General features: G+C 44.2%; 2 protein-coding genes across 3 annotated transcripts in view; one reads left to right on the forward strand and one right to left on the reverse strand.

Annotated features, from left to right (window-relative positions):
* Positions 1-288: 288 nt before the first annotated feature.
* LOC139762510 (nose resistant to fluoxetine protein 6-like) lies at positions 289-13,621 on the forward strand. The gene is made up of 16 exons (XM_071687491.1): positions 289-474; positions 1,235-1,397; positions 1,839-2,040; positions 3,074-3,180; positions 4,139-4,230; positions 5,101-5,209; positions 5,450-5,534; positions 6,402-6,562; positions 7,072-7,234; positions 7,647-7,740; positions 8,354-8,447; positions 9,339-9,474; positions 10,193-10,388; positions 11,159-11,301; positions 12,081-12,192; positions 12,889-13,621. Exons 1-16 carry the CDS (start codon positions 432-434, stop codon positions 13,014-13,016), a joined length of 2,028 nt encoding a protein of 675 aa, XP_071543592.1. The 5' UTR covers positions 289-431; the 3' UTR covers positions 13,017-13,621.
* Positions 13,622-14,646: 1,025 nt separating this feature from the next.
* Positions 14,647-26,632, reverse strand: part of LOC139762509 (nose resistant to fluoxetine protein 6-like) — a 16,703-nt gene continuing 4,717 nt past the window's right edge. For both annotated transcript variants that reach the window (XM_071687490.1, XM_071687489.1), the window contains exons 5-17: positions 26,333-26,439; positions 25,022-25,113; positions 24,009-24,117; positions 23,675-23,759; positions 22,509-22,669; positions 21,780-21,942; positions 20,332-20,425; positions 19,571-19,664; positions 18,281-18,416; positions 17,597-17,792; positions 16,434-16,576; positions 16,157-16,268; positions 14,647-14,968 (exon numbers count right to left, since the gene is read on the reverse strand). In XM_071687490.1, the coding sequence (XP_071543591.1) occupies positions 14,919-14,968; positions 16,157-16,268; positions 16,434-16,576; positions 17,597-17,792; positions 18,281-18,416; positions 19,571-19,664; positions 20,332-20,425; positions 21,780-21,942; positions 22,509-22,669; positions 23,675-23,759; positions 24,009-24,117; positions 25,022-25,113; positions 26,333-26,439 (1,542 nt within the window). In that variant the 3' untranslated portion in view covers positions 14,647-14,918. The remainder of the gene's footprint in view (positions 14,969-16,156; positions 16,269-16,433; positions 16,577-17,596; positions 17,793-18,280; positions 18,417-19,570; positions 19,665-20,331; positions 20,426-21,779; positions 21,943-22,508; positions 22,670-23,674; positions 23,760-24,008; positions 24,118-25,021; positions 25,114-26,332; positions 26,440-26,632) is intronic.

Below are 26,632 nucleotides of genomic sequence, written 5' to 3' on the forward strand. Positions count from 1 at the left end.
AGACAGACGGGAGAGTCACGGTGATTAAGGTGCACGTCAACGCATGGCGTTCCTCCTGGTTATGATCGAGAGGCCGTTGTGAGGATGTGAGGGAGGGCGGCCCTGATCAAGGGTCAGGGGAGGGTAGTTAAGGGAGCCAAGGTTCAGAACGGTGAACTGTGGCCGAGTCGTTAACACCTTGAATTACCTCACATCAAGTTGTGCTCCAAATAACAAATACATTTCAGAGAGAAACAATAGATCGCTTCTGATATATTAATGGTTTATTCCTCTCTCTCTCTCTCTCTCTCTCTCTCTCTCTCTCTCTCTCCAACCTGAGCCCTCTGGACCTGCTGGAAGGGGTGTACCTCCCATCTACCGACAACGATACGAGTGAGACGTGTCGCCAGGACGTGGCCTCTATCCTCAAGGTTCTAGGCAACCCAAAACTGATGACTTTGATCATCTCCAAAGGACACCTCTGGCCCCTGCAGCGTGAGTTGACGTTAGTGTGGAGCAAGTATGATACAGTCTGGTTCAGTGACACTTGTCATGGACTATTGAGCTGAAGGAGGAATCTTTACCCCAGATATCATGGCTGAGCTTATCATATACATTGATGTTTTCTGCTGATAGAGACTTTATTATCATTTTTTTGATGTGTTTCTGTGCATTTGATAGGGTAAACTTGTCCTGTTCCCGTACGTTGATGGGGTAAATTTGTCCTGTTCCCGTACGTTGATGGGGTAAATTTGTCCTGTTCCCGTACGTTGATGGGGTAAATTTGTCCTGTTCCCGTACGTTGATGGGGTAAATTTGTCCTGTTCCCGTACGTTGATGGGGTAAATTCGTCCTGTTCCCGTACGTTGATGGGGTAAATTTGTCCTGTTTCTGTACGTTGATGGGGTAAATTCGTCCTGTTTCCGTACGTTGATGGGGTAAATTCGTCCTGTTTCCGTACGTTGATGGGGTAAATTCGTCCTGTTCCCGTACGTTGATGGGGTAAATTCGTCCTGTTTCCGTACGTTGATGGGGTAAATTCGTCCTGTTTCCGTACGTTGATGGGGTAAATTCGTCCTGTTCCCGTACGTTGACGGGGTAAACTCTGTCCTTCCCTGAGTTGATGGGACAGATTTGCCTCCTTCCCTCCCGTAACATCACGAGGTAACTGCACCCCTCATCAGCTAGCCTGAAGGGTAACTACCACCTACATACCTACCTACACCGGTGCCTTCTTCCCCTCCTTCTTCACCAGTGCCTGACTCGTGGGGCAAGATGCCGGACGGTATCATGCTCGGTAACATCATGCCCTGGGGAATGATGGAGGAGTGTACCTCCCTAGACGTGAAGGAGGTCATCAATTGGCCCGTGAAGCTGAACACCACCTTCCGGGGGAAGTACTGCCTCGTCTCCTACATGTAAGCACCTTGGACGACGCACAATCCCCCCCTCCCCGCCCCCTCACCCCACCCCATCGGCTCTCACGACCCCCTACCTCCCTCCCGGGGAGAGGGGGGGAAGGAGGGGGGGGCGTCTGGGAAGTTTAGCTTCAGTGCCAAAGGGTGTGGGAGTGTTGGTGGGAGGTGGAGGGGGGGGGGGGTTGAGCTTGTCGTAAAGATGGTTCGTTAAGAATATCTAGATGATGGATTTCTATTCATGTTTTGCGACCACGCAAGACAAAATGTGTTCAAGACCTGTTGACAGATTGGATATGTAAGGTCTCTCCCTCCTCACGTTTTCTCTCTATGTCCAAGGAGAGACCCTGAGAACGTGTTGTGGTCGGTGCCTCATGTTCTAATGCAAAGACACCGTCTCCCACGTCGCCAATCAGCGAACTGTCATTTCTCTCGAATCCCCAGGAATCGTCCAGTCGACACGGAGGACGCAGCCTGGTCCTTCAGAGAGGACGAGGAGGACGCAGCCTGGCCCTTCAGGGAGGACGAGGAGGACGCAGCCTGGCCCTCAGCCAGAGTCGGGGCGTTCATGACCATCCCTGCAATGCCTCCCATCTTCTCCTACGGGACCTGCATGCCGTCCAGCTGCACAGAGGATGACCTGAGGGTTGGCGTCATCAAACACTTTCGTGTTTCTTCTCGTTTTCTTTATGAAAAGTCATTCATTACGTATCCCTTCATGGGAGAGGAATATACCAATTTTGCTTCTTTCTTTTTTTCTTTTCTTCTTTCTTCATTTCTTTCCTCCTTTCTTCCTTTTTTTTTTTTCTTTTTCTCTCCAGCATTCCGTATCCTAACCCGGGTTTTGTCAAGACTTGTCCTACAAGGTTCGTGTCATAATCTAGTGTTCCCGAGGATGTAAGAAAGATGACCTCTGACCTGACCTATAAGGGTCAGGTCGGAAGCTCATGGTGTGGAGAGTATAATGAAAGTTGGGATGTAGTGAAGATGAGGGTATAGTGAAGATGTTCGGGTGAGGGTCAAGGCCATTGGTGTCCAAGGTGTAGTGAAGATACGATCGTTGAAAGTGAGGCGAAGATGAGCTTACTGAGGGTGAGGTGTAGGTGAGCACGATGGTGTTTCCTCCCTCTGATGTGAACATGATGGTAAATGAGTGTGAGGAGGAACAGACACAACATTTGCTATGTGAATGCTGGAGTCACGTGTACATGAAACCTGCCAGGTTAATACTTCACTCTATACTTTTTCAGAGATACAACTATTATTGTACTTATTGGTCCTTGGGCAAGAGGGTTAAGATGCTCTCTCTCTCTCTCTCTCTCTCTCTCTCTCTCTCTCTCTCTCTCTCTCTCTCTCTCTCTCTCTCTCTCTCCATTCCTTCGATATCACTCCACTGTTACATTCATTTTGGTGTCATTGTCATTAAACTACAACTGCATGATTGTCTCTCCAACACATTCATTTCTTTCACGTCCTGAAGATCCTAAGGGCAGGGTTGCTCTCCACACACACACACACACACACACACACACACACACACACACACACACACACACACACACCTTCATCCCGCTACTGGACGAGTACTCTAAGATCACTGGCCACCAGACACACTCCCAGGTTTGGTGATTGACTCACTCACCACCAGCAGCAGCTGTCTTACTATTCTTGCTTACCAGGTTTCCCTGGACAAGATGCTGGAGGGTGTGGAGAAGTCAGTGAACAACGTCGACTGCCAAACGAAGGACCAGGTGAAGACGCTGACCGCCGGGGACATCGTCTTCATGTGAGTGTCTATGATTTAAGATAAACTGTTGGGACGAGGACGCTACTGTTAACCACTCCTCCACACTAGGGTATGGCGATGTCCTTCAAGTGTCCAGGGGTTAATCCATCCATGTCATTGATCGATACGAGTAGAAAGATGATTGTGACAATATTGTTACACTAGTTCCTACAAACTGTTGTGTTGTGTTGGGCGTCTTATAGTTTCATGGAAGGAAAGATGATTGAAGAAGTGGCTTTTCCTGACGATCGATGAACGCAATCATATGTATGTAGGACCGTCTTCTGTGATTTTTCTCTCCACTTAACATTTGATCTAAACTGTCAACACCACACTCCCGTTTTCTGTCTATATCGACACACTGGTTACAGTTATTTCCAGGGTACAGCAGTATGGCTTAAGAACAGTCTTAGACTCTTGTGTTGCTATGCACCATTGCTCTAGATGCTGTAAGACACAGCTTCAATACTTACACAATCCTACGAGAGAAAACGAGAGGGAAGGTGTTGTAAATATTTGAAACAGTTGTCATGGGTTCGAATCCTGTTAGCGGTACAAGTTACTATCGCGAAAGGAAAAAAGATATAAATAATTTCTTATGTTAAAGGATGTTGGAAGATGTATGTGGCCACATTCTCTCTCTCTCTCTCTCTCTCTCTCTCTCTCTCTCTCTCTCTCTCTCTCTCTCTCTCTCTCTCTCTCTCTCTACTTCACGTAATATAAAATGGAATATCTAGGATAGATACATGACGGCAAATACGCACACACACACACACACACACACACACAGGTAGGGACACGTTAGAAGAATGCTCTTTCAGAAGACTGTTAATGACCAAGAGAGATCTGAAACATACCTTAATTATGTTCCCTTCGTGTAGATTAAAAGAAACTAAGACATTATTTTGAAGTCAGTTCTCGTGTTCGTGGCGTCGTCAGCACAGTTGTTCTCCCACAGAATCATCCTGGCGATACTTGGCTTCCTGCTGCTGGCTGGCGCCATTGTGGACATCAGCATCAACTACTGGGACGTGCAACATTACCGGAAAGGTCAGTAACGTCTGTGATGTTTCCTCTGTTGCTGTAGGATCCTCTCACTAGATGGCATTGATCTTCTCACTATGAATTTGGCGTCCACTTATTTTTTTTTTAAGGACATACCACTTTTTTTTTCTTCAGTATAAATTACAAATGTTATATCTTGGAATATTTTTATAAGACCAGAAATATAAAAAAAAGCATTAAATGCATCTTATCAAAACCTATTTTCATACAAAAAACAAACCTCCTTCCACAAAGTCTATCCTGAGTAATTCCAAGAATATTCAGTCCTCAAGTTATTTCATCGTAGATAATTCTACTCAAAACATTAATAATGGAATTATGTCTTAGTCGTTTCTCTCGTCTGTGCCCTGACCTTGTCTTCTCCATAGCATTGTTGACCACAGACCGTCTGAGCCATAGACCATTTGAGCCAAAAGACAAACACTGTTGTCGTTATAACAATGGTAAGGATACAATTCAGTTCACTTGTCGTTACACAACACAGACGCAAGACACTACAGTGTACATCAATATAAAACCAATTACCTAAGAAATCGTGGGGAATTCTGACCGGCTTCCCATTTTCCTTTATTATGGTACTTTAAAAGACCTTTGCACCTTCACGTGGAGAACTCTAGGATACCACTTCGAACCCTGCCTCAACCACTAGGTCCTGCTCCGATCCTTCACGTCCTCATCCCATTAATTGTGAACCCTTAGGCGTCCCCCTTTCGAACCCCCTGTGGAGCTGCAAGTCAGAAATCTGCGCCCTGAGTCCACACACTTACACTTATGATCCTTTCGGTTCCCTCACTTCGAACCGAGGTCCCGGGCATTCACATAGGTTGGTCTGACACCTTCTCCACCACTTGGCAGGTTCGCTGAAGTACCTGCTTGTCTTCTCTGCCTACACGAACCTGAAGAAAATATTCAACATTAATAATAATGAAAGTCCTGAAGTCATTTCCTGCCTCCACTCATTGAGGTAAGTTGAGAGGGGCGAAGATGCATTGGTAGATTATCTGATATATAGATATATGAATAGACTTGCAGATAGATAGATATTGAGAGAGAGAGAGAGAGAGAGAGAGAGAGAGAGAGAGAGAGAGAGAGAGAGAGAGAGAGAGAGAGAGAGAGAGAGAGAGAGAGAGAGAGAGAGAGAGAGAGAGAGTTTATGAAATGTGGTTGCCTTACTCGTACTTTGAGTTCCTCCTGTTCCCACCAGGGTGCTGTCCATGGCGTGGGTGGTGTGGGGTCATGGCTACATGTTCCTCATAGACGTCACCAACAACATCTTGGGAACTGTGCCGGTGAGTCATAACAGCAACAACACAGACACCAACAGTCTGTGTTAGACCATATGGTCCGTCAGTAACCCTCCCCTTCCCACATTGCAGACCTCTCCTACAACAGACCTCTACCTGTATGTGCTAAGACCATGTATATCCCAGACATAACCTCCCACTTACCCTTCCCTCACACCATCCCAATATCAATAGACACAAGTGTCTCTAAAGAAACATTTTCATGGACCAAACACGAATGTCCTGCTTCCAACACCTTCCTCAGGCCTCCAGTGACTGTCGCATGTTTACATGTCCTCAAATCTTCCTCAGTCCCTAACCTTAAAACTCGAGCACAGACTTTTTTTTTCTTTTCACACAACGTTTTGTACCTAATGAGTCGGCCTGTGCGAAGACTTCAGCTCGTATAGACGGCGAGTGTGTGTGTGTGTGTGTGTGTGTGTGTGTGTGTAAGAAATACAGAATGGTTGAGAGATATGAGGACCGGAAGACAGGAGCTGAGGTAATGATATATGGAAACTATGAAGTTCTATGAATGAAGGCAAAGAATGAACGGGAATTTTATCAAATGATACATAAGGCTCTTGGTAAAGTTAAGGATACGTCTAAAGGACCAGAGTGAAATGACCTTTCTGTGCAGAAAGTGCTAAAAAGAAAGTGAGGTGGGGGGGATGAGGATGAGAAGAGATGCCATATCATTAATTACTTTTCGCCTCCAACATCGTGTCGATAGAGGACAATCAGATCAACATTGCAGAACTCACACCTTATGTGTATCTAACTCCCTCGTTTACCGAGGAACCTCTGCCAGCTTCTTTCTTTCCCTTGTTACTACGACACCTCTTACTCCTCCTCCTCCTCCTCCGTCGGCAGCTGACAGACGACGTCATCGACCAGACGGTCACGAACGCCACCTACAGCGTGGACTCCTTCTTCTTCATGAGCGGCCTCCTGGTGGCCTACGGGATCCACAAGGAGTACAAGAGAGTCAAGAAAGTCAACTGGATCATGTACTACGTCCATCGCTTCCTCAGGTAAGTTCCCCGGGCACTGTGAGAGGAATCAAAGACCCGACCTACACAAGTCCTCCTTCAGGAAATCGCTCTGTCTTGCTCAGGTGTTGACTCTCCCCACCTTCCTCAGTAACCAGTGAAGCGTAGTTGACGTCAATTTTAGAGAGAAGTAATGGTTGTTCCTCCAAGCAAGGTGCGGTTAGGAAGGTCAAAGAGAAAGAGGAGGAGACGGGGAAGGCAAGACAAAGAAATGAGATGATATGAACGGGAGAAACGGGAAAGGCGATTGCGAGGAAGTAGGTGATAGGGAAAGATTCTTAAGGAGTAATACAAGATAATGACACGAATCTTAGCAATATTTCTCACGTTATGTGTTGGTGAAATAGGCGACATATCCAGTTCAGAAACCCCAACCCCGCCCTCGACGAGTGCCTGTAACTAATTATTAGATATTTCTTTTGTAATCTTGCCTCTCACTGGTTCACTCACTGCCCCTCTTTCTCTCTTTTCCCCTCCCTCTTTCCCACAAGGCTGACCCCTCCCATAGCCTTCACTGCCGCTGCCATGGCCACGGTCAGCAGGTTTGCCCTCTACGGACCCAAGGCACCGAGCATCGAGAGGACGAACATACAGAATTGTCGCGACTACTGGTACACCGATGTCTTCTACGCCAGTAACTTCGTCCATCCAAATGTAAGTTGTGGTTCCTGGAGATCTTACCGTAGACCATGGCTGCGACGTGGGAGTCTGTTGGTCATACAGACACAGACATAGACACAGACATATGCTAATGGAAGTAGATGAGCTGGAAGTACACTGATGCCTCCAGTAGGAGTGGCGGCAGAACACAGCCAAATGAACAACACAGGTTCTAGATGAACACATGATATGTGGGGACGAGATCAGGACCTTTCTCTGGGACAGGAGAATGAATCAGCGATGAAAACTACATTTACCTGATTTGTTATCTTACTTGACCTGACGATAATAGTCTCATGCTAATCACAAATAACGAATGTTGACAGTTTCGTATCATGTGTTCTGATGCCTTCCATTACCAGCGAGCCTTCTGACGTGTATGTGTTTCCACCTCTCTCTACCACAGTGTCTACCACAGTGCTGGTACACGGCAGTTGACACCCAGCTCTACATCGTCCTCCCGCTCGTTCTCATCCCCCTCGTCTACAAGCCGAAGATCGGTGAGTGCTGCAGGGGAGGGGGTCCGTCTGGTGTGGGTCACATGGAGGGAAAGGGGCGACGCAGAGGAGCCGGCTGGTTGGTTGGCTGGATGAATGGATAGCTTGCTCGTTGGCTGGCTGGATGGTTGGTTGGTTTGCTGGCTGGCTGAGGGCGTGCGAGGATGGCGCTACATTCAAAATCACTCACTCAAATCCTAAAGGAATGTATCAGTGGATCACGCTTTGTTTTCGTCGTCTCTACAACCCGAGTGATTCTTACTCATCGTCAAGTCTATGTCGTCATATTACCATTATCAACTACTACCTACTCACTTGTGAGGTTCCTCAGTGTCCTCCTCATACCTTACTCACCACGCCCTACAGCCGTGATATATTGTCTGGTGGAGGGATCTTTTCTAGTACATAATCCGTCCATTTTGTTATGATTCTAACTTTAAAACAAGATGTATTTTGCCCTAAAAAATACAGATTCCTCTTCTAGTGAACCAACTACATTGGTTCTTTTCTGTAGTAACCAAGGATTACTTTCTGTAGTAAGTAACCCAGCAATACTTTCTGTAGTAACCCAGGATCACTCTCTGTAGTAACTCAGGATTACTTTACGATCCTGCAGGTCTGCCGTGGTTGGCGGTGTTAACAGCCGGGTCCTTCGCCATTCCTACGGCCATCTCTGGCGTCTACCGCGTCCCACCTGCGCTGTTCTTCATGTAAGTCACTATATTGTGTTGAGCGCTTGAACACGACGACACGACCACCCTTGAACACGACGACATGACCCTTGAACACGACATGACCCTTGAACACGGCGAACGACCCTTGAGCACGACGACATGACCCTTGAGCACGACACGACGACCCTTGAGCACGACGACATGACCCTTGAGCACGACACGACGACCCTTGAGCACGACACGACAACCCTTGAGCACGACACAACGACCCTTGGGTAGAATGGTCTAGCTATATGACTTGGTCGTTAAAGATTAAGGTGAAATAGCGAGACCATCATACCTATGGGTCGTCTCGTCGTGCTCAAGGGTCGTACCGTCGTGCTCAAGGGTCGTACCGTCGTGCTCAAGGGTCGTACCGCCGTGCTCAAGTGTCGTGTCGTCGTGCTCAAGTGTCGTGTCGTCGTGCTTTCAGACAGAAGACGAGCGGCTCCAGCCTCATCATCATATGTACAAATATGAGCACATTCACCACACATTGATCTCTTATTTACGATGTCACCAGATCCGTTCGGTCATGATCCTTAGAGCTAACTTGGCCCCTCTTCTCCTGCCATGTCTGTCATAGACAGATCACCACCATCTCAATAGACAGATCACCACCATCTCAATAGACAGATCACCACCATCTCAATAGACAGATCACCACCATCTCAATAGACAGATCACCACCATCTCAATAGACAGACAGATCACCACCATCTCAATAGACAGATCACCACCATCTCAATAGACAGACAGATCACCACCATCTCAATAGACAGATCACCACCATCTCAATAGACAGACAGATCACCAAAACGTGAGTTTTAAGACGAGTAGATATTCTGTGACGACCCATGAGCCTCCAGAACCACATTCTACTTCCAGAAAACCAGGGTTCAAACCCGACAACAGCATCGACACCTACATGACGCCTTGGTGTCGGGCCAACTCCTACTTGATCGGGGTGTGGGCTGGCTGGCTGCTTTACAGCGTCCGGAAGAAAAAGCTGAAGATTCCTGTGGTAAGTAGAGGAGGAGCAAGCCTCCATGACTTCCAAGGGTCATCTCTCTCTCTCTCTCTCTCTCTCTCTCTCTCTCTCTCTCTCTCTCTCTCTCTCTCTCAAGGTTTGGGAACACCCCGCTCCCCTTTTCTCTTCCTCTCTTTCTCAAGGGTTAAATTGACATACGGTAGTGAGAGAGAGCATTTGAATGGTATCATCTTCAACACCTGAAGGTTTGAGGGTTTTTTTTTTTCTTCTTTTTCGGCTAATGATCATAAGTTTATACGATGATCGACCTTATTAATCATCATCAAGCGCTGGTACTCGGTAAACGTAGAGCCCAAATCACCTACCTGAAGCCTCCAACGTAACAGGAAAGAATATCACATTTCTGATGATGAAGTTAGAAAAAAATCACTTCTATTTCCTCATGGTTGACTGGTCGAGCTTATGGTTGACTGGTCGAAAAATACACACTGAGGAAGAACACTGGTAGAACAAGCAAAACAAGAAGAACACAAGCAGAACAGACACTTAGGTAAGAACGCAAGCAGGACAGGTACTAAGGCAGAACAAGGTAGAACAGGTACTCAGATAGAACACAAGTAGAACAAATAAGTATCTAGATGACCGGACCTTTCTCGCCTCACGAAGCCCAAACTCGTTCTCCACACACACACACACACACACACACACACACTGGAGAACATCAGAACTGAACTCAGTGGTTTGTCTACAGTGGGCAGCGTTACTCGGGTGGTTAGTGGCAGCTGTCATTGGCCTCCTCGTCATCTACGGCATGACTGACTACAACACCTTGGACAACCCGAAGAAGCTGCCCCTCGGCATCAGCACCGTGTACGCCGGCTTCAGCAGGGGTGCCTGGTGTCTGGCGCTCCTCTGGGTGGTGTTCGCCTGCCACACTGGCTATGGAGGTGAGCAGGGAGGAGTTTCTGAAATGAAAGACAAGTATATAGCAGCATGAGCGACGAAGTAGTAGTAGTAATAGTATTAGTAGTAGTAATACTAGTAGTAGAAGTAGTATAGTAGTAGTATAGTAGACAGTAGCCACCCAAAAAAAAAAAAAAATGAATCTTTATATAAAGCTGCATGATCGAGATAGAGAGACACATTTATACATGATGGAAAGGATAAAACTAATTCATTTTTTTTCTTTCGGTCAAAGATTCTATCAACCTATTTTCTTCACACGTATGATATCATCCATGATACAGATATCATGGCCCACTCTACAACTGCTCCTTGAGACCATTCCATCAGGTTATCACATCTTCAACACACTGACCTACTCTGACTCATCAGGTCACCATGACCTTCAACATACTGACCTGTCGTTAAGCATCAGGTCATCACGCAGCCAAACTCTTCAAAGTAGAGTGTGGTGGTCCATAAATAGAGTGTGGTGGTCCACAAGTAGAGTGTGGTGGTCCACAAGTAGAGTGTGGTGGTCCACAAGTAGAGTGTGGTGGTCCACAAGTAGAGTGTGGTGGTCCACAAGTAGAGTGTGGTGGTCCACAAGCAGAGTGTGGTGGTCCACAAGTAGAGTGTGGTGGTCCACAAGTAGAGTGTGGTGGTCCACAAGTAGAGTGTGGTGGTCCACAAGTAGAGTGTGGTGGTCCACAAGTAGAGTGTGGTGGTCCACAAGTAGAGTGTGGTGGTAATGATATGATTGGTGTACCTTCAGGCCCCATCAACAGCTTCATGGGCCACCCTTCGTGGCAGCCGCTGAGTCGCCTGACCTACAGCATGTACCTGACGACGATACCCACACAGCTCATCTACCGAGGCATGACGTACATGCCCCTCTACCTCAACCATCTCAACAAGGTCGGTGGCCGCCCCTCCACACCTGTAGTAGCCATGTCCCTCCCTCCGTCCAGCTGTGGACTCACACGACACAGGGAGATATGAGGGGACACACTGAGGACACGTTCACCTGATCTGTTGCATCCTACCTCACTCTCTACACTAACCCACCTCACTTTCGCTTCCTCTCGCATCATAATCTACTCGACCCTTCCACGTCCCTCCATCGCTCACCCAACACGGGCGAAGCTACACACAATCCCTCTAGCCTGCTTGACGTCCCTCCATCCCACCAACTTCCATCTATCTATCTACAGTTTCGTTGCGATCAACAGCTGGATGGATCTGGTGTACACAGCTACTCATCTCAGGTTCAGCTGACTGACTAAAGCACTCCACACAAACCTCAGCGTTCTTAAATCATGTCTTATCTTTACAGATGAAGTTGACATCTACTTTTATATCTACCGCCAACACTCTACCATCTACATCTCTAACACCACCACCACCACCACACACAACACTCCACCATCTATACAGTGACATTTATATTATTCCTATATATAACCTATGCTGCAATGAACTGCAGCGTAAACTCTGTGCCGTTTTGAACGGAATTACTATTTAGTGAAAGCATCACTTTACACCGGTATCAACAATTGTACTGATCTAAGTGTCTGTTGAAAAGCGTAGAACCTATGTGTGTGTGTGTGTGTGTGTGTGTGTGTGTGTGTGTGTGTGTGTGTGTGTGTGTGTGTGTGTGTGTGTGTGGTACTGACGACTGTCCTTGTGTTCCCCAGATAACCGAGACGTTTGGCTATCTGTTTATCGGGGGTCTGCTGGCGGTAGTGGTATCACTGATGACGGAGGGCCCAATCCTTGGCCTCGAGAAGCTGATGTTCCAAAGACCAGGCAAGTATTACTGTATCACAGTCCTCTCAAGTCTCTCTCTGTCTCTGAGGTTCGAACCGGGGACCTCAAAGTAAAGGTCTCATTACACCAAGCAGACAAGAACTTCACGGACACATTAGCAGCCACACCACATTAGAAATATGACTGCATACCAGTGGGTCCCACGAACACATAAATAATGATTTCATCTCTTTATCAATTGCTACATATAAACCTTTTGAGATATTGATACCCCAGGATGAAGAGATGGTGCCCCACGTATACAGGACTCGCTCTCCATGGTGGGCAAGTGGGTAATTTCTAGTTTGGGGAAACTGTAAGGCTGTTAAGAGAAAGATTTGTCTCCTTACAAAATCCTTTACATACACGAGAATATCATCCTCCACTTCCATTACCATCTTGCTGGTAATTTGTCTCCCCATTTAGACTATAATTAAGACACTTCTACAATTATTCAATCATTTTCATTCCCTTTATTATTCACACAATGAAGTCTCTATAAAACTTTCCCTGCGTTACTAACCTTCCACCATCATGCCCACTGTGATAATGACCTTTCTACATGACCACATGAAGACTGTGAACAATATACGAAACATTGACTACCATATCAGAAAATTCATTCTGCAAGAGATGTGGATGAAGGCAATGAAACATACTTCATCTGATTCTACTTTCTGTATTTCCTCCTGTAAGGTCGTGGCATTCAGGATACAGCAGAAGCCAAATCGGATGGACCCACACCTCTACAACCCATCCAACAACAACATGAACCCAGACCTGAGAACGAAATGAAGAAGGAGGTACTTACAACACACACTTGAGCAGGCCAAACGCTTTTAAGCACTGGTGATTTGTACTTATTGAATATATCAACACAAGTATAGTACGATCTATCATATTTCTCCATTCAAAAAAGGTGGTTCTTTTTGGGTACCTACATTTGATCCACCTATATTCGCCCATTCCTCAGTCTGTATAGCTATAACAATGTGTGTATGTTCTGCAAGACAAATTAGAAAGCCTTCCCTTGCCTTACTGTGGGAGAGATCAGTAGCCAATGACTGAGGTACTTCTTCCCTCCTCTTCTCTGCACTGGTGTTCCTCAGGGTTCTGTTCTCTTGCCTAGTCTCTTTCTCCTCTAAATGTTCCTTACTTTGCGAAGCCATTGACAACAACATCCGGGAGGTGTGGGAATCAGGAAGGCTGCATGCCAACGTCTGCCTTAGTGTTAACCATACCGATGAAACGTTTAGTGGTTGAGGGTCAGGCAAGCTGAACCTTGTACTGAAACTCAAGTGCCATAATCACTTCATTACCATATAATTAAGATTACGGTCATGTGATGATATAACCTTAGCAGTAATCATAATGTCGGTGTTTATCATGTACGAGTCAAATAAATCTACAACCAATTGATGGAATCTTGTATTTTGTTTTATAAACATCCTATGTATGAAATAATACTTGTCTCCCATCTAGATGGTAAATATATCCTTAAGTAGTCCAACACCGAAGTTAATTCTGTCTTGTTTACATCACCACAGACACAGTGATACGATTTCTATGATTCAGCGTTGCAAAACCACTCTACCTGGCCTGAATTATACATACCCCCATGCCTCAGCCACATTGGATGGGGCCTCATAGAAAAACATCTCAAACACTGACTTGTCTAATCTTCGATGGTCTCATTTGCATGACTCTACCTTCATATCTCTTATTTCCTACATATACGAGGTAATGTTCTATTTATATACAACGTCACTTAGTATCGTATTTACCTTATACCATAATAGGACTCGGCGATTCCTCCTTCTCCTCCTCCACTGTCCTCACTCTGGCCTGTAAACAAACACAGTCGTCTCCTTAATAAGGTGTGCAGTCTCATGTCCTTCACTATCAACCTCACATTTAATCTCAGACTAACAGGACTCAAATATAGCCAACATACTCACACGGTAGGCAGGATGTCTGACCCCTCCACTGGTCGTCTTGCTTCTGCTTACAGAATTACCGTTTGATGATGCAAGGTGTCCCGGACGAACACATGAGCATCAAGTCTCATCCCTTCACTGTCACAGCTTTTCCCAGCCTCTCATCTGCTATCATCTACTTAACAGTTATATTGTCTTACTTATAAATGTTCTTATGTTGCTACTCTGAATTGTCTTAGCTTTTTTCTGGAATTATTGTCTTGCAGTCTTGAATATTAAACATTCCCGCCAGTCATTTCTCTTTCATCATCAACGACTGTGGGGAATTTCGTCTAAAAACACCAAATTTGACGCCCAATCTCAGGTCACATCATCAGGTCCTTCTCTTTTATATCAAGCTACCAATAACGATTTGAATTGCACTAAGTAACTGCTGTTATACAGCCTCGTACTTCCAGCCGCTACCAAGTTATCCTTCGTCATGCAAGATAAGTTCAGGGTCAGAGAAAGATCAATAATCAGTCGTATCTATTGTTTATTTTGCCTTAAGATAATCACTAAAAATAAAAAGAAGTGGACCAAGTCCTCTCCATGTTCATTCATACCCTAAACATTACTGTTGATGCTTGATATTCCTTTATGTCACCGAGAACTTTTATGAACATACACAACTCCTGCATCTTCACAACTGCAAGCAGCGGGTTTATGGTCAGTCCTAGATACCTGAGGCAGAGGGCGGTCCCTCCCTCCTGGTCCTGTGCCTCGTTGTGAGTGAGGGATGAATGGTTCTCAGGTTGTAGCTGTGGTACTGGATACCTTCATATCACTCAAAACACGACCTGAAAATTGTTTGATGTGAACAAGATCAAAATCCAGTTATGACCTGCAAATTATTTCTTTTTTTCTTTTTTAATCAAAGAACAGCGCTCTTACGTATCTCATTCCTTAAGCTTCTGGGTGTTGTTTCTCTTTCGATCATGTCCTCTTGATTACCAAAACATTCCTTGTTTTAGCAAAGGGAGGAAATGAATCACATCTTCAATAAATCATGATTATTAGAGACAAACCGAGCATTTTTCAATACAAAAGCTTCCAAATGTACCAACGCTTCTTCACAGAACTAAGTCTCACAAGTCCCTTCACCTCTTGTCTGTGAGAGCATCATATATGTTTGTGTGCCAACAACCTCTGCCTAAGAATGCCCAACTACATTCCCTTCGTCTGTCGTCCTTCTAAATCAACTGATATTCCATTCCTTTCATGAACTCACCAGGTTTTCTTGAAACATCTCTTGTTAGTATTCATCTTCTTGCCTCCCCGTTTTACTTCCATTTGTCCCTAGAGTCATTCAAATAAGTCCTTTTTTGTTTTTATATGGCATGTCAGTGTATTTCCATTCATTATCATCCAAAGAAACATCTATTTTGTCAACCAATATCCTTTGAAAGTTTAAAACACAACTCTCTCTCTCTCTCTCTCTCTCTCTCTCTCTCTCTCTCTCTCTCTCTCTCTCTCTCTCTATCTATCTATCTATCTATCTATCTATCTATCTATCTATCTATCTATCTATCTATCTCCTTTGCTGTCTTATCCTACATTTCAGGGAAGGGTTGCACATGGCAAATCTTCCTCAAACACACCAACAATACGAGGATCATCAGAGAGATTCTGGTGATTGGTTTGGCCATCAAGTATAAGTGAAGCAGTCAACATTCCACTATAATGAAGATACAGAGAACATTGCACGATCAATTATACATATGAGAAAAAAGAGAGTAAAAAAGAATGAGAAAACAAATGCAGTATAAAAAGATTAGAGAAAGAAGATACAGTACCAAGGGGAAAACCACGAGAAAGTAATTTTGTAACCTATGATAATGCTTCTATGGACAACCATAACCAACCAGACTTTGTTCATATTCTAAGATTCTCGTAAAGTCCCAGTTTGTTGCACTCGTTTCCTTGCGTTTCCACTCGTCCCTAACTCGTCGTTACGTCTTTATCTCCCGGGTGGAATGTGACCTCACCTGGCCGTTGGTAGAAGACCTTCTCGAGGCCAAGGATGGGCCCCTCCGTCATGAGGGACAACACCACCGACAGGAGGCCTCCGGTGAAGAGGAACCCACACGTTGAAATGATCTGAGGAAGTGGATGGCGTCAGTGCACGGAAGCTTTACCAAGTCAACTGTTATATTCAAATGACATGAACATGTCATTTGAATATAACAGTTCATCCAAAGTATATCATCAGTTCAGTAATCTGTCCCCTGAGATACAAAATCAGACAACAATCAAAACACTAACGACGTTGAGGTGGTTCGTGTAAAACGGTGTATGCATGGCTCCCAGGTAGAGGACCTGGATGGGTAGACACACGAGGTACATGCTGAAGGTTAAGCGGCTCAAGGGTTGCCACGAAGGATAAGACAGGATCGTGTTGACCAAACCTGAAATCAAAATATTAACCATCATTAGGCGAGCCTGGGGGCAGCAGTGTGTCTGCCAGGTATGTGTTGTGGCCACACACTGAACAACCCGAGTGACATGACACACCCATTCCCTGCTACAGACTAGCATTTACTTAGAACCATTCACTGCTTTCTCATTCACTGCCTCACAATGTCCTTTCACCTCATATTCACTTCTCCTGTCTAATTCCTCCTGGTCTTTTCACTAATAATTAATCATCTCTGTATTTAATCAAATATATATATGCATTTTTTGTTAATAAATCTGTTATGCAACTTTAATTCATTGCTTCCTCTGTTCACATGTGATCACTCTACTCAGAAAAATATAAAATCTAATGTTTACACAGCAACAACCAATACCGAGTGTTTGTATCCACAATTCATAACCATAAATTAAAAAGACGCACATCCTCAACTCAGCTCTCAAGATTTTTGCAGCAAACGCCATCACCAATTTGCTCTCTCATCAACATTGTTTAGCCTCTGAAGCACTCAGTACCTCCTCTCTCTGATCATATGATACTAAGGTATTACCATCTTGGTCCCTTATGCTGGTTATCTGAACTTTAGAATTATCATATGCCAGGTTTACTAACACCCTCAACGTCAAGTTATAATTAGCCAATCGAAAAAGCGTGAACACCTTCTTCAGGTGTTTACTCTCCATCTATGACCACATACGTTCTAACTGCATGTGTAGCCCATTTCAATCTCGAATCTGTTTACAATCTCATTCAGTCTTGAAGATGAGAACTCCTGGCCCCAGATCTCAAGAAAGACAACCTGGTCACAAACCTCAGGACAATATGGCCAAAACATCCTCACATACGTCATTCAGAATTCGTCTAATTTACTCTATTGCTTTGTTCATCTAACTATTCATTAAACATACAGGTAGGAAGCTTTGACTTGTCCTGCCAAACGCCTACTATAAACTTGGTTATCTTTTATTTGAAATTTATTCAATAACTTTTTCACCCAACTTTTCCTCCTTACCTCCATATCCAGTGTGACAGGCAAACACCACCCAGAGGAGAGCCAGGGCCCAGGCCACACGACTGAACCCTCCGTATATGACACTAACGGAGAGCGGAAGGGGATCAGGGTCCTCAAAAGTATCGTAGTTGGCCACACCATAGATGACCAGGAGAGCCATGGCAGTTGCCACCACCCACCCCAGCAGCACCTGCCACTGTAGAGGAAACGCAGGAGGGTAAAACCCTTGGACAGATGTGCGTGGGGGTGACGTCTGGTCCAGCGAGACGTGGGGTAATAAAACATGGAATGAAACATGAGTTGGCTCAACCTGGAATAAAGTCTGCATGAACTCAACCTGTGAAAACACCTGGCGCAGCTAAAACAATGAACACCTGGAATATCTCAACTGGAAATGATGGTCATACATCTAACAATATATCCATATGTTGTAGACACAGTTCATCAATTCTGGTGGATATTGAGGATATGAAATGGTTAATATATAGACTCGTCTTGCTTCTAGACCTTCAAACATGCTCACAGCAAGGAGGTTAATCAGTCACATTATGCATCTCTCAAAGATTCATCACAAAAATGGTTTGAAGGTAAAAAGAAAAGGGATTTAATCGATGGTTATACAAAAGAAACCTCTGAAAACAATGGTCAAAGTTTCCAAAATTGTTTTCAGTTACCGGTTCTTACCATCTGCAATTTGATGGTTTTGCCCTGAAGAGTAAACAGGATCCAGCCAGCCCACACACCAATCAGGTACACATTTGCTCGGCACCATGGTGTCATGTAGGTGTCGATTCCAGGTACAAACTCAAACTCAGGAACTCTGGAATGAACATTAGATAACATTATCATTTATTGCAAACATTATCACATGATCACCGGAAACACATCATCAGAGGAAATATCATCAAATCTAACACAATCAAAACAAAGCTTTTCTTTCTCAAATAAATGGACTCTCATGTAAATTTTCTTTTTCATCATACACCTACTGGAGCACAACATATAATGAAACTTTGCTTCCGCTCGAACACGTGATGGATCAATAAATACTACAAAGTACGGATGTTTATGAAGACAAAGTTTCAGTCGTTAGGGAAAGGAAGTTATGATATTTGGAAGATTTACAATAACAAAAATAATATATCTTAAAATTAAGTAATGATTAAAGAAAGAAACAGATCAGTGTCTGACCTTTCGTATGTTTTTAAGAGAGAAAAGTCGAGCGTGTCTGACAAACAAACATAACCCATAATCTAACCCATGAACTAACCCATGAACTAACCCATGATCTAACCCATGATCTAACCCATGAACTAACCCATAATTAGCCAACATGTAATGACCCAGACCTGGTCACATGATCAAGTGGTCCATGAATGGTTAATACCACCAAGTGACCTATGAATGGGCTCAAGGCTTCAACTGACCCATGACTCGCTAACAGCTTCAACGAACCCATTAACAGGCCGAGGGCACAAGCTGGTCCACCACCTTCAACGTCACAGCTTTATCCTCTCTATGTACTCACCACCTCACAGGTGGTTCAGTCAGTCCTCGTCTTGCGTACAATTTCACGTCGTCATTCCTGATTCCATTTCTACACCGAAATCTCCTTTTCGGGGGAAATGTTTCAAGTTATACTGACTCGTTTTACCATCCATTACTAAGTTTACCTACCCACGTCTAATACTTCAGCTGCTACTGAAGTATTCATTCCTGATTGAAACAGTCCTTCCCTGCCTGACATTTTCTTCTCGATTTTTCCTTCTTGAATATAACATTACTTTTCATTATTCCATTCTTCCCTAAGCCACAGTCTTTCTTTATGCTCAACAACCCAATTCATCCTCAACTCTGATGAATCTTTTCTACCTGCTTCAGCCATTTCATCCCCCATTCATTTTCCACATCAACACCTCACGGAGTCTGAGGGCAACATGAGCAAGACTTCCCCGCCAGGAGGAAGCAACTTACTGAAACGGCAATGTTGGATATTGTTGATAAACAGCGAAGATGATGACAGGGACGGCGATGAAGACTAGTGTCACGACCCCCAGCCACGCAAGACCTAACGAGGACAAGATACATGTGAACTTGGAGTCATTCAGCGTATGAAACAGGTAACGTACAGTAGGTTGATGGCCTCCATAAAATATGCAAACTCTGAGGTCAAAAGTCGTCTTTAAACACCTCAAGAGGTAATTAACACAAATTAGGTTTCACTAATGAGAACTATAGATTCAGTCCAGCAGATGTATCATCCATATCAGTTTTCTTATCATTGGAAATTGTGGCCTGGAAATATCAATTCAAAGTTTCGTCTTCAAATAAAGATAGACTACACAGTAATTGCATATTTAGAATGACAGGTAAAAGTAGGTTAGATGGACTTCAAGCTCCATGACTGAAAAATATCAAACCATCTATACGAATCTCTAGAGACCTTTGGTTCTAATACTATATAACCCAAAGGGTCTTAGTTCTAGTACTATATAACCAATGTGTGCTTCAGTTATCATCCATGTGAATGCTATCTACTGACTTTAATAAGTAGTATGTTATACTGTTGGTGATGTTCCACACTATGTAAATTTGACTTTCCACACTATGGAAAGCGAGGCAAGGTATGGTGATAGAAAGCAGTACATTATCACACTGCAATTCACAACCCATCCCTTGCAGATTTCCCCACCATCTTGGCGTCCCCCCACATCTCCTGTCACCACAACACTTACCAATTCTGCGTGTGTAGAGGAGTGGGACGAGTACCAGCGGCAGGACCAGGTAGATCTGGGAGTCGACGGCCGTGTACCAGCAATGGGACAAACACTGTGGAAGATCAAGTGGTCAGCTGCACCCTACAACCGTGTGATCAAGTGGTCAGCTGCACCCTACAACCGTGTGATCAAGTGGTCAGCAGCACCCTACAACCGTGTGATCAAGTGGTCAGCTACACCCTACAACCGTGTGATCAAGTGGTCAGCTGCACCCTACAACCGTGTGATCAAGTGGTCAGCTGCACCCTACAACCATGTGATTCATCTACAACCATACCCCCATCACTTTCTGGAACCATCCGATTCATCTGTAGTCTTACTCCATTACTTTCTTAAACCTCATTAATCATCTTCGAGCGTTTTCTAACCCCATTCCCAACCCCCAATGTTCTACATGACATGGTATTCTTCCAAACATCCTTTACGGTTTCTACTGTACTCTGGTCATCCCTGAGGAAAATAGAGTTTTCTAAAACTGTACATCTCAAGTAGACAACAAACAGTGAACGAAAATCCTACCCTAGTAAACGCCTTTCCTTTGTTTACATTTGGTGTTGCGAGACACTTACCAAGTCTTGACTGGAAAGTTATAGGAACTCACGATGAAGAAAAAAATCAGTTACCAGTGAAGATTAACGATGCTGGAAAAGAAGAAAGTTTGATCTTGAGATGTGACGCTCCTTCTCCAAGCTGATACACCTCCGCATTCTAAGCAGTGGTGAATGACTAGCCGGCACAAGCAACCTGAATTAGCAGACATTATAAATCTAGAAGGAAAACAATGATGTGTGACGCATCATGTGGTTCTCGGCGCGAGACCAAACACAGCTAGGCAAATGCAGTGAATGGGAAGTGTGAATGTCGCTGGACTGCTAGAAGGTTTTTCATACTTTCCCTCACATGAGATGATGAGGAAGGTAAACATCCAAGCTTGGCCCTCATGAAGGCTAATCAGGCGGGGAGACAACTATCCAAGTGAGGGGAAGAAGGAGCACATGTCAGGGGAGACAACTATCCAAGTGAGGGGAAGAAGGAGCACATGTCAGGGGAGACAACTATCCAAGTGAGGGGAAGAAGGAGCACATGTCAGGGGAGACAACTATCCAAGTGAGGGGAAGAAGGAGCACATGTCAGGGGAGACAACTATCCAAGTGAGGGGAAGAAGGAGCACATGTCAGGGGAGACAACTATCCAAGTGAGGGGAAGAAGGAGCACATGTCAGGGGAGACAACTATCCAAGTGAGGGGAAGAAGGACCACATGTCAGGGGAGACAACTATCCAAGTGAGGGGAAGAAGGAGCACATTTCAGGGGAACCTTCCTCAAGCTCTGTGTGAGTAACAGGGCAACAAAATGCAGTACTGAGACCATGCATGAACAAGGCTATTCCTGCACCTCGACACTCACCATTTTGTCGCGGAAGTTCGTGAAGAAGAAGACGTCAGCCCACCACGAGTCTCGGCAGACCTGGACAAAATTCCTCTCAACCTCCATGGCCAATGGGCCAGCCATGGTAAACCTGAACACAGTGGCCATGGAGGCGGCTGTCAGGGCGATAGGTGGAGCCAACCTGACCAGGGACAACATACAGACGGGTCACTTATGACGACATGATGGCACCTTTGACCTCAAATGTATACCACTCTTTCCAAGTACCAAGTTTACTATCATTTCATGAAAAAAAGTACGTAAAAGTTATTCCACAGTTATTACAAACTTTTCTTTATGAGACTGATATCATTGTTACCATTCAACTATACAACCATCCCTGTAGGGGTCAGCAGCTCTGAGACTGCACTCCATACAGGAGCAGAGAAGTGAGGGACTTCTCTGTAGCGAGAAGATCCCCAACACGACTGTACTGGTTCCCATCCATGGATCACTTACCCAGTGACTCAAATTCATACTCCAACTGTCATAAATAATGCACTGAAACCAGAGCCCACTATCAACAGTGAAGCCCCATAGACTATAGGTTGTGGTTTACCTTGACCACATACACAGGTTCAGCAAATCGCCCCGCCTCCCCCTATACCAACACCTTCAATTTGTTCTATCCCTCCTATATGTTCAGGACCCGATACCTCAAAGCTTCCTTCATTCCATCACACTCGCCAGCCACACACCAGTACCCACCTGATAAATCGGTGAACATAGTACATGATCCAGTTGACTCTGCCTACTTTCGTGTGCTCCTTCAAGACACCGTAGGCCACCAGGAGGCCACTGATGAAGAAGAAGGTGTCTACGCTGTATGTGGCGTTCAGTAACGTCTGGTCAATCACCTTGCCCGAGATCTGCCAAGAATATCTTCACCATGAAGACGAAGTCAATGCCAGTTATGTCCGAACACGGACTATTGAATCAAGGATTAGAACAATGAGGAAATCATCATCCGAGTGAGTAAGTCGAGATCAAGGGATGACTCCTGGATACTTAACCCCCTTAAGTGAAGTTTTATCAGGTCTGGAAAGCCCTGATATGAAGCTGGCTACTGGTATGTACGACTGGCATAAACGTCTTTGCCACCAAAGTGACGCCATGAATATAAAGCTTCATCAAGCTTAACCAAAACTCAACACTGATGAAGCAAAACTTATCATCAAAATGGAAGAGATGTTGATGCTTGGGGGCAATACTGGTCAAGTAGGTGGGTTAGCAACTGACATCCATCTTTGATCCTAAGCTGAGAGTTAGTGAAATGAATTACATTACATAGTTAAGTGAAAATTAAAACTTCTTAAGGTAAAGCTTGTCATCGATGACTCAAGCTTGGTATAAACAAAACAGGTGCACTTACAGATGGTGCAGCGGCCTCACTCCGGACACGGAGAAGCTTTTACTGAAATAAGTAACTCACATTTGGTTCTTCAAAACCCAGCTTGATTTACTGAAGCTGCTGACAGGAAAGTAAGATCAGTTTTATACATATATATACATGACTCAAAATGGCTTCTCGATCGTAAGCTGAAGCTGAACGACATGAGTTAGTTGCTGAAACTACTAAGAATCACATACGACAGCTTAGGATACGACAGTATGCATGACCTCACAATCTAGCTTGACCTGTAAGCTTAAGATGATGGTTAAAGATATACTTATCATTACCAAGCTTTAATCCAGCACGAGACATCTGTATTATCATTGTCATCAACACGAGACATCTGAGCAAGAGTCCACTCTACTACTCTTCACTGATAACATACTGAAATGAAAGATGAAACTGGAGAGCAACTACAGATGTAGGATTTTAAAACCTAAGATGAAGAATTTGGTCAAGAATCATAGCAGTTCATACTTACAAGATCACCAGCAAACACATTGATGGAGATAACTCCCAGGTAAATAAGTGTGTGTCCCCACACAATCCAAGTCATGGAGAGCACCCTGAGGGAGGGAGGAAAAACTGATTAGGTTCGTCAGTGTGAAGACACTAGACATATCATACATACATATACAAATATATCCACACACACACACACACACACACACACACACACACACACACACACACACGTCACAAACCTCTTTGACTTGTATAAGAAAATCATCTCCGTTGTAGACACTTAGACACTCACCCGGACGCTCGCTTCTCTCACTGACTCAAGACATTCATATCATTGTTCCTCCTCCTACCTCATGCCATGCAGGCACGAAATGACGCCTGGGTTTTCCTCGTTGGTGACGTGGAAAATCTTTTTCATGTTGGTGTAAGCAGAGAAGGGTAGCAGGAACCGTAGAACACCTGGGGAAATAACAAGCAATTAAGAGGTGAGGAACACCTGCAATCACATGCTACGGGCCATCAAGTTGACCCCTAACGACCTATTAGTCCTGATCGTAGGGGTAAAGGTTGAGGAAATTTAACCTGTAACTGACCTTCATTCCACAAACATAACAAACCAACAGTCGTCTGTAACGTCAGATGTAAATTCTTTCATTCGTTGCTCAGGATAAATGATAAACTCAACTCATTAGTAACATGAATACTACAACACTTGACATATTTCTGTATCTTTTACGTGTTCTCTGCCACAGGAAGGATAGCCCATAGGGTGTGCTTCTCCTGAGCGTCATCTCCACATATAGTTGCAAATACTTGCATCAACACACCTTCCTGTACACCCACACAGATGCAGTCTCATCCTGTCCTATGACCTTGATATCTTATCTCCCTCCTCAATCCTGTAGAACTTTTGGCACTCTTTCCCCATCTAATCTTTTCAATTTTGTAAAATTGGAATCAAACTTTTTCCTGATATATATCTTTCTTTTCCAATTATTCATAAAGTCCACATTTTACAGACATATACCACGACTAATTCCAATACTGTGTTTAATCACATCAAAAGACTTTTTCTCCCTGAAACTTCAGTAACATGTCTGTCTTTCAAAAGACTCTTCCAGTTCTCAGCTTCCATTCCATTAAATCAGACAACAGTATTAATTGTTTTCTTAAACAAATTCTCATCTATTTATTTAAATTCATTCTTAGGGTTTTCCTTTTTTTCTGTCCCAAAATTAATTCTCAAAAAACGTGTCATCACAAAATAGATACAGATTAGGGTGATTATCTACCTGGTAATGTGACTGACTGTACTCTAATGATAGCATTTTGTTGACCCAGACCCATCACAGATGTTACTGACCTTTCCGGTAATGCTGCACGTCCCAGTAGTTGATGCTGATGTCCACAATGGCGGCAGCCAGCAGCAGGAACCAAAGAACAGAAGCAACAACACTGGGAAAATGAACAGAGGTTAATATAATACGACACAAAAAACAGCATTTACCATCACTGTTCTCATATAACCCCAGGAACCCTTCTCTCGGGCGTTCCCGCAGGTTCAAGGCTGTGCTACAATCAGCAGCAGGGAAAGGAGGGTGAACTCCTTTGGAAAAAGTCCTTCAACGAGATTATACTCCGATAATACAACCTTACCGAAGGTGCCTTTTCACTCATGGCGTAACCATAAGCAGGTAGAGGTCAGTAACAAGGCTTAACGCCATACATATTTATGTCTCAACAGATTCGAAAAACACATCAACTTTTTACAAGGACTGCGTCCCATGAGAAATACATTCTACATTCAAATATTCCCAATACAAGTCATACGTCTTTTACCTATTTATGGTATTCTTTATTCCTCAACCTATTTTCCAATTTCTCTTCATGCATATACCATCACTTCACCTCGTCGTCAACACACCGCTTAAAGACAGTCCAAAATCTGTTCTGTATCACCTAACTTCACCATGTAATAACCTCTCGAATCCTCACAGACCTAACAAATTAATTCTGTCCAGCGATAACAAACGTCTTGATATCACAAAGCCAAGTTATGAAGCTGCACATAACTCAGCGTCCCACTACACCTCCCGCCTCACACACAAGTCTACAACTCTGGCAGAAACGGTCATTAAGGCAGGTAATCATGGATATAGAAATAAAAATAGAACCTTATTTTCCACTCTCTTTTTTTCTACCATTTTGCCCTTAACTGTAACCAAACAAGAACACACACGTGTCCGCTCTCAAGACCCTCTACAATAGCCAATTCTACATTTTGTAAGTCAATGAACAAACACTAGAACTGTACTCATGTAATGGAGAATTTTGGAAGCTGTCTGGCAATGTGTGAAGCAGTTACAACTTATCTAACCCATGAATTACCAACAGATGAAAGACATATAGAAATAGAGCAAGGAAAATTATAAGAATGATAAAAACATAATGATAAAAACAGATGACCCAATTAAGAAATGTCATAACTACATGACTATGTAAATACGGTCATAAAATTAACTTAGCAGTGGCAGAGAATAGCAATTTCCACCTCAAAATGTAAGATCATTCAGTCTTCTCAACTAATGTATATTCAATATAATTCATGGAACGAAAACATGGGAGGATGGTAGGCAGGCCGCGCCCCACGAGCTGTGGTTACGACATGACTCACATGAAGGCGATGTCCCCGCTGGTAAAAGACTCAACGTCTTCTTTAGAGTGGCAGTCCAGGGAGGCGACCTCCTTCGACGTCCCATTCAACTTTTCGCTCAGGCTCACCTGGTGAAGCGAGACGCACTCACAACATGGCACTGAGAAACCCACCCAAGCTACACTTCTAGAAACCCACCTAAGCTACACTTCTAGAAACCCACCCAAGCTACACTTCTAGAAACCCACCCAAGCTACACTTCTAGAGACCCACCCAAGCTACACTTCTAGAGACCCACCCAAGCTACACTTCTAGAGACCC

The sequence above is a fragment of the Panulirus ornatus genome, chromosome 43 (genome assembly GCF_036320965.1).
Source record: "Panulirus ornatus isolate Po-2019 chromosome 43, ASM3632096v1, whole genome shotgun sequence".
NCBI lineage: Eukaryota > Metazoa > Arthropoda > Malacostraca > Decapoda > Palinuridae > Panulirus > Panulirus ornatus.

Bases quoted from the DNA above. Each gene is read 5' to 3' on its own strand.
- LOC139762510 (XM_071687491.1), top strand. From the start codon at position 432: ATGACTTTGATCATCTCCAAAGGACACCTCTGGCCCCTGCAGC. The intron at 7,235-7,646 runs GTAAGTTGTGGT...TCTCTACCACAG, and splicing joins GTAACTTCGTCCATCCAAAT to TGTCTACCACAGTGCTGGTA. The intron at 12,193-12,888 runs GCAAGTATTACT...TCCTCCTGTAAG, and splicing joins GCTGATGTTCCAAAGACCAG to GTCGTGGCATTCAGGATACA.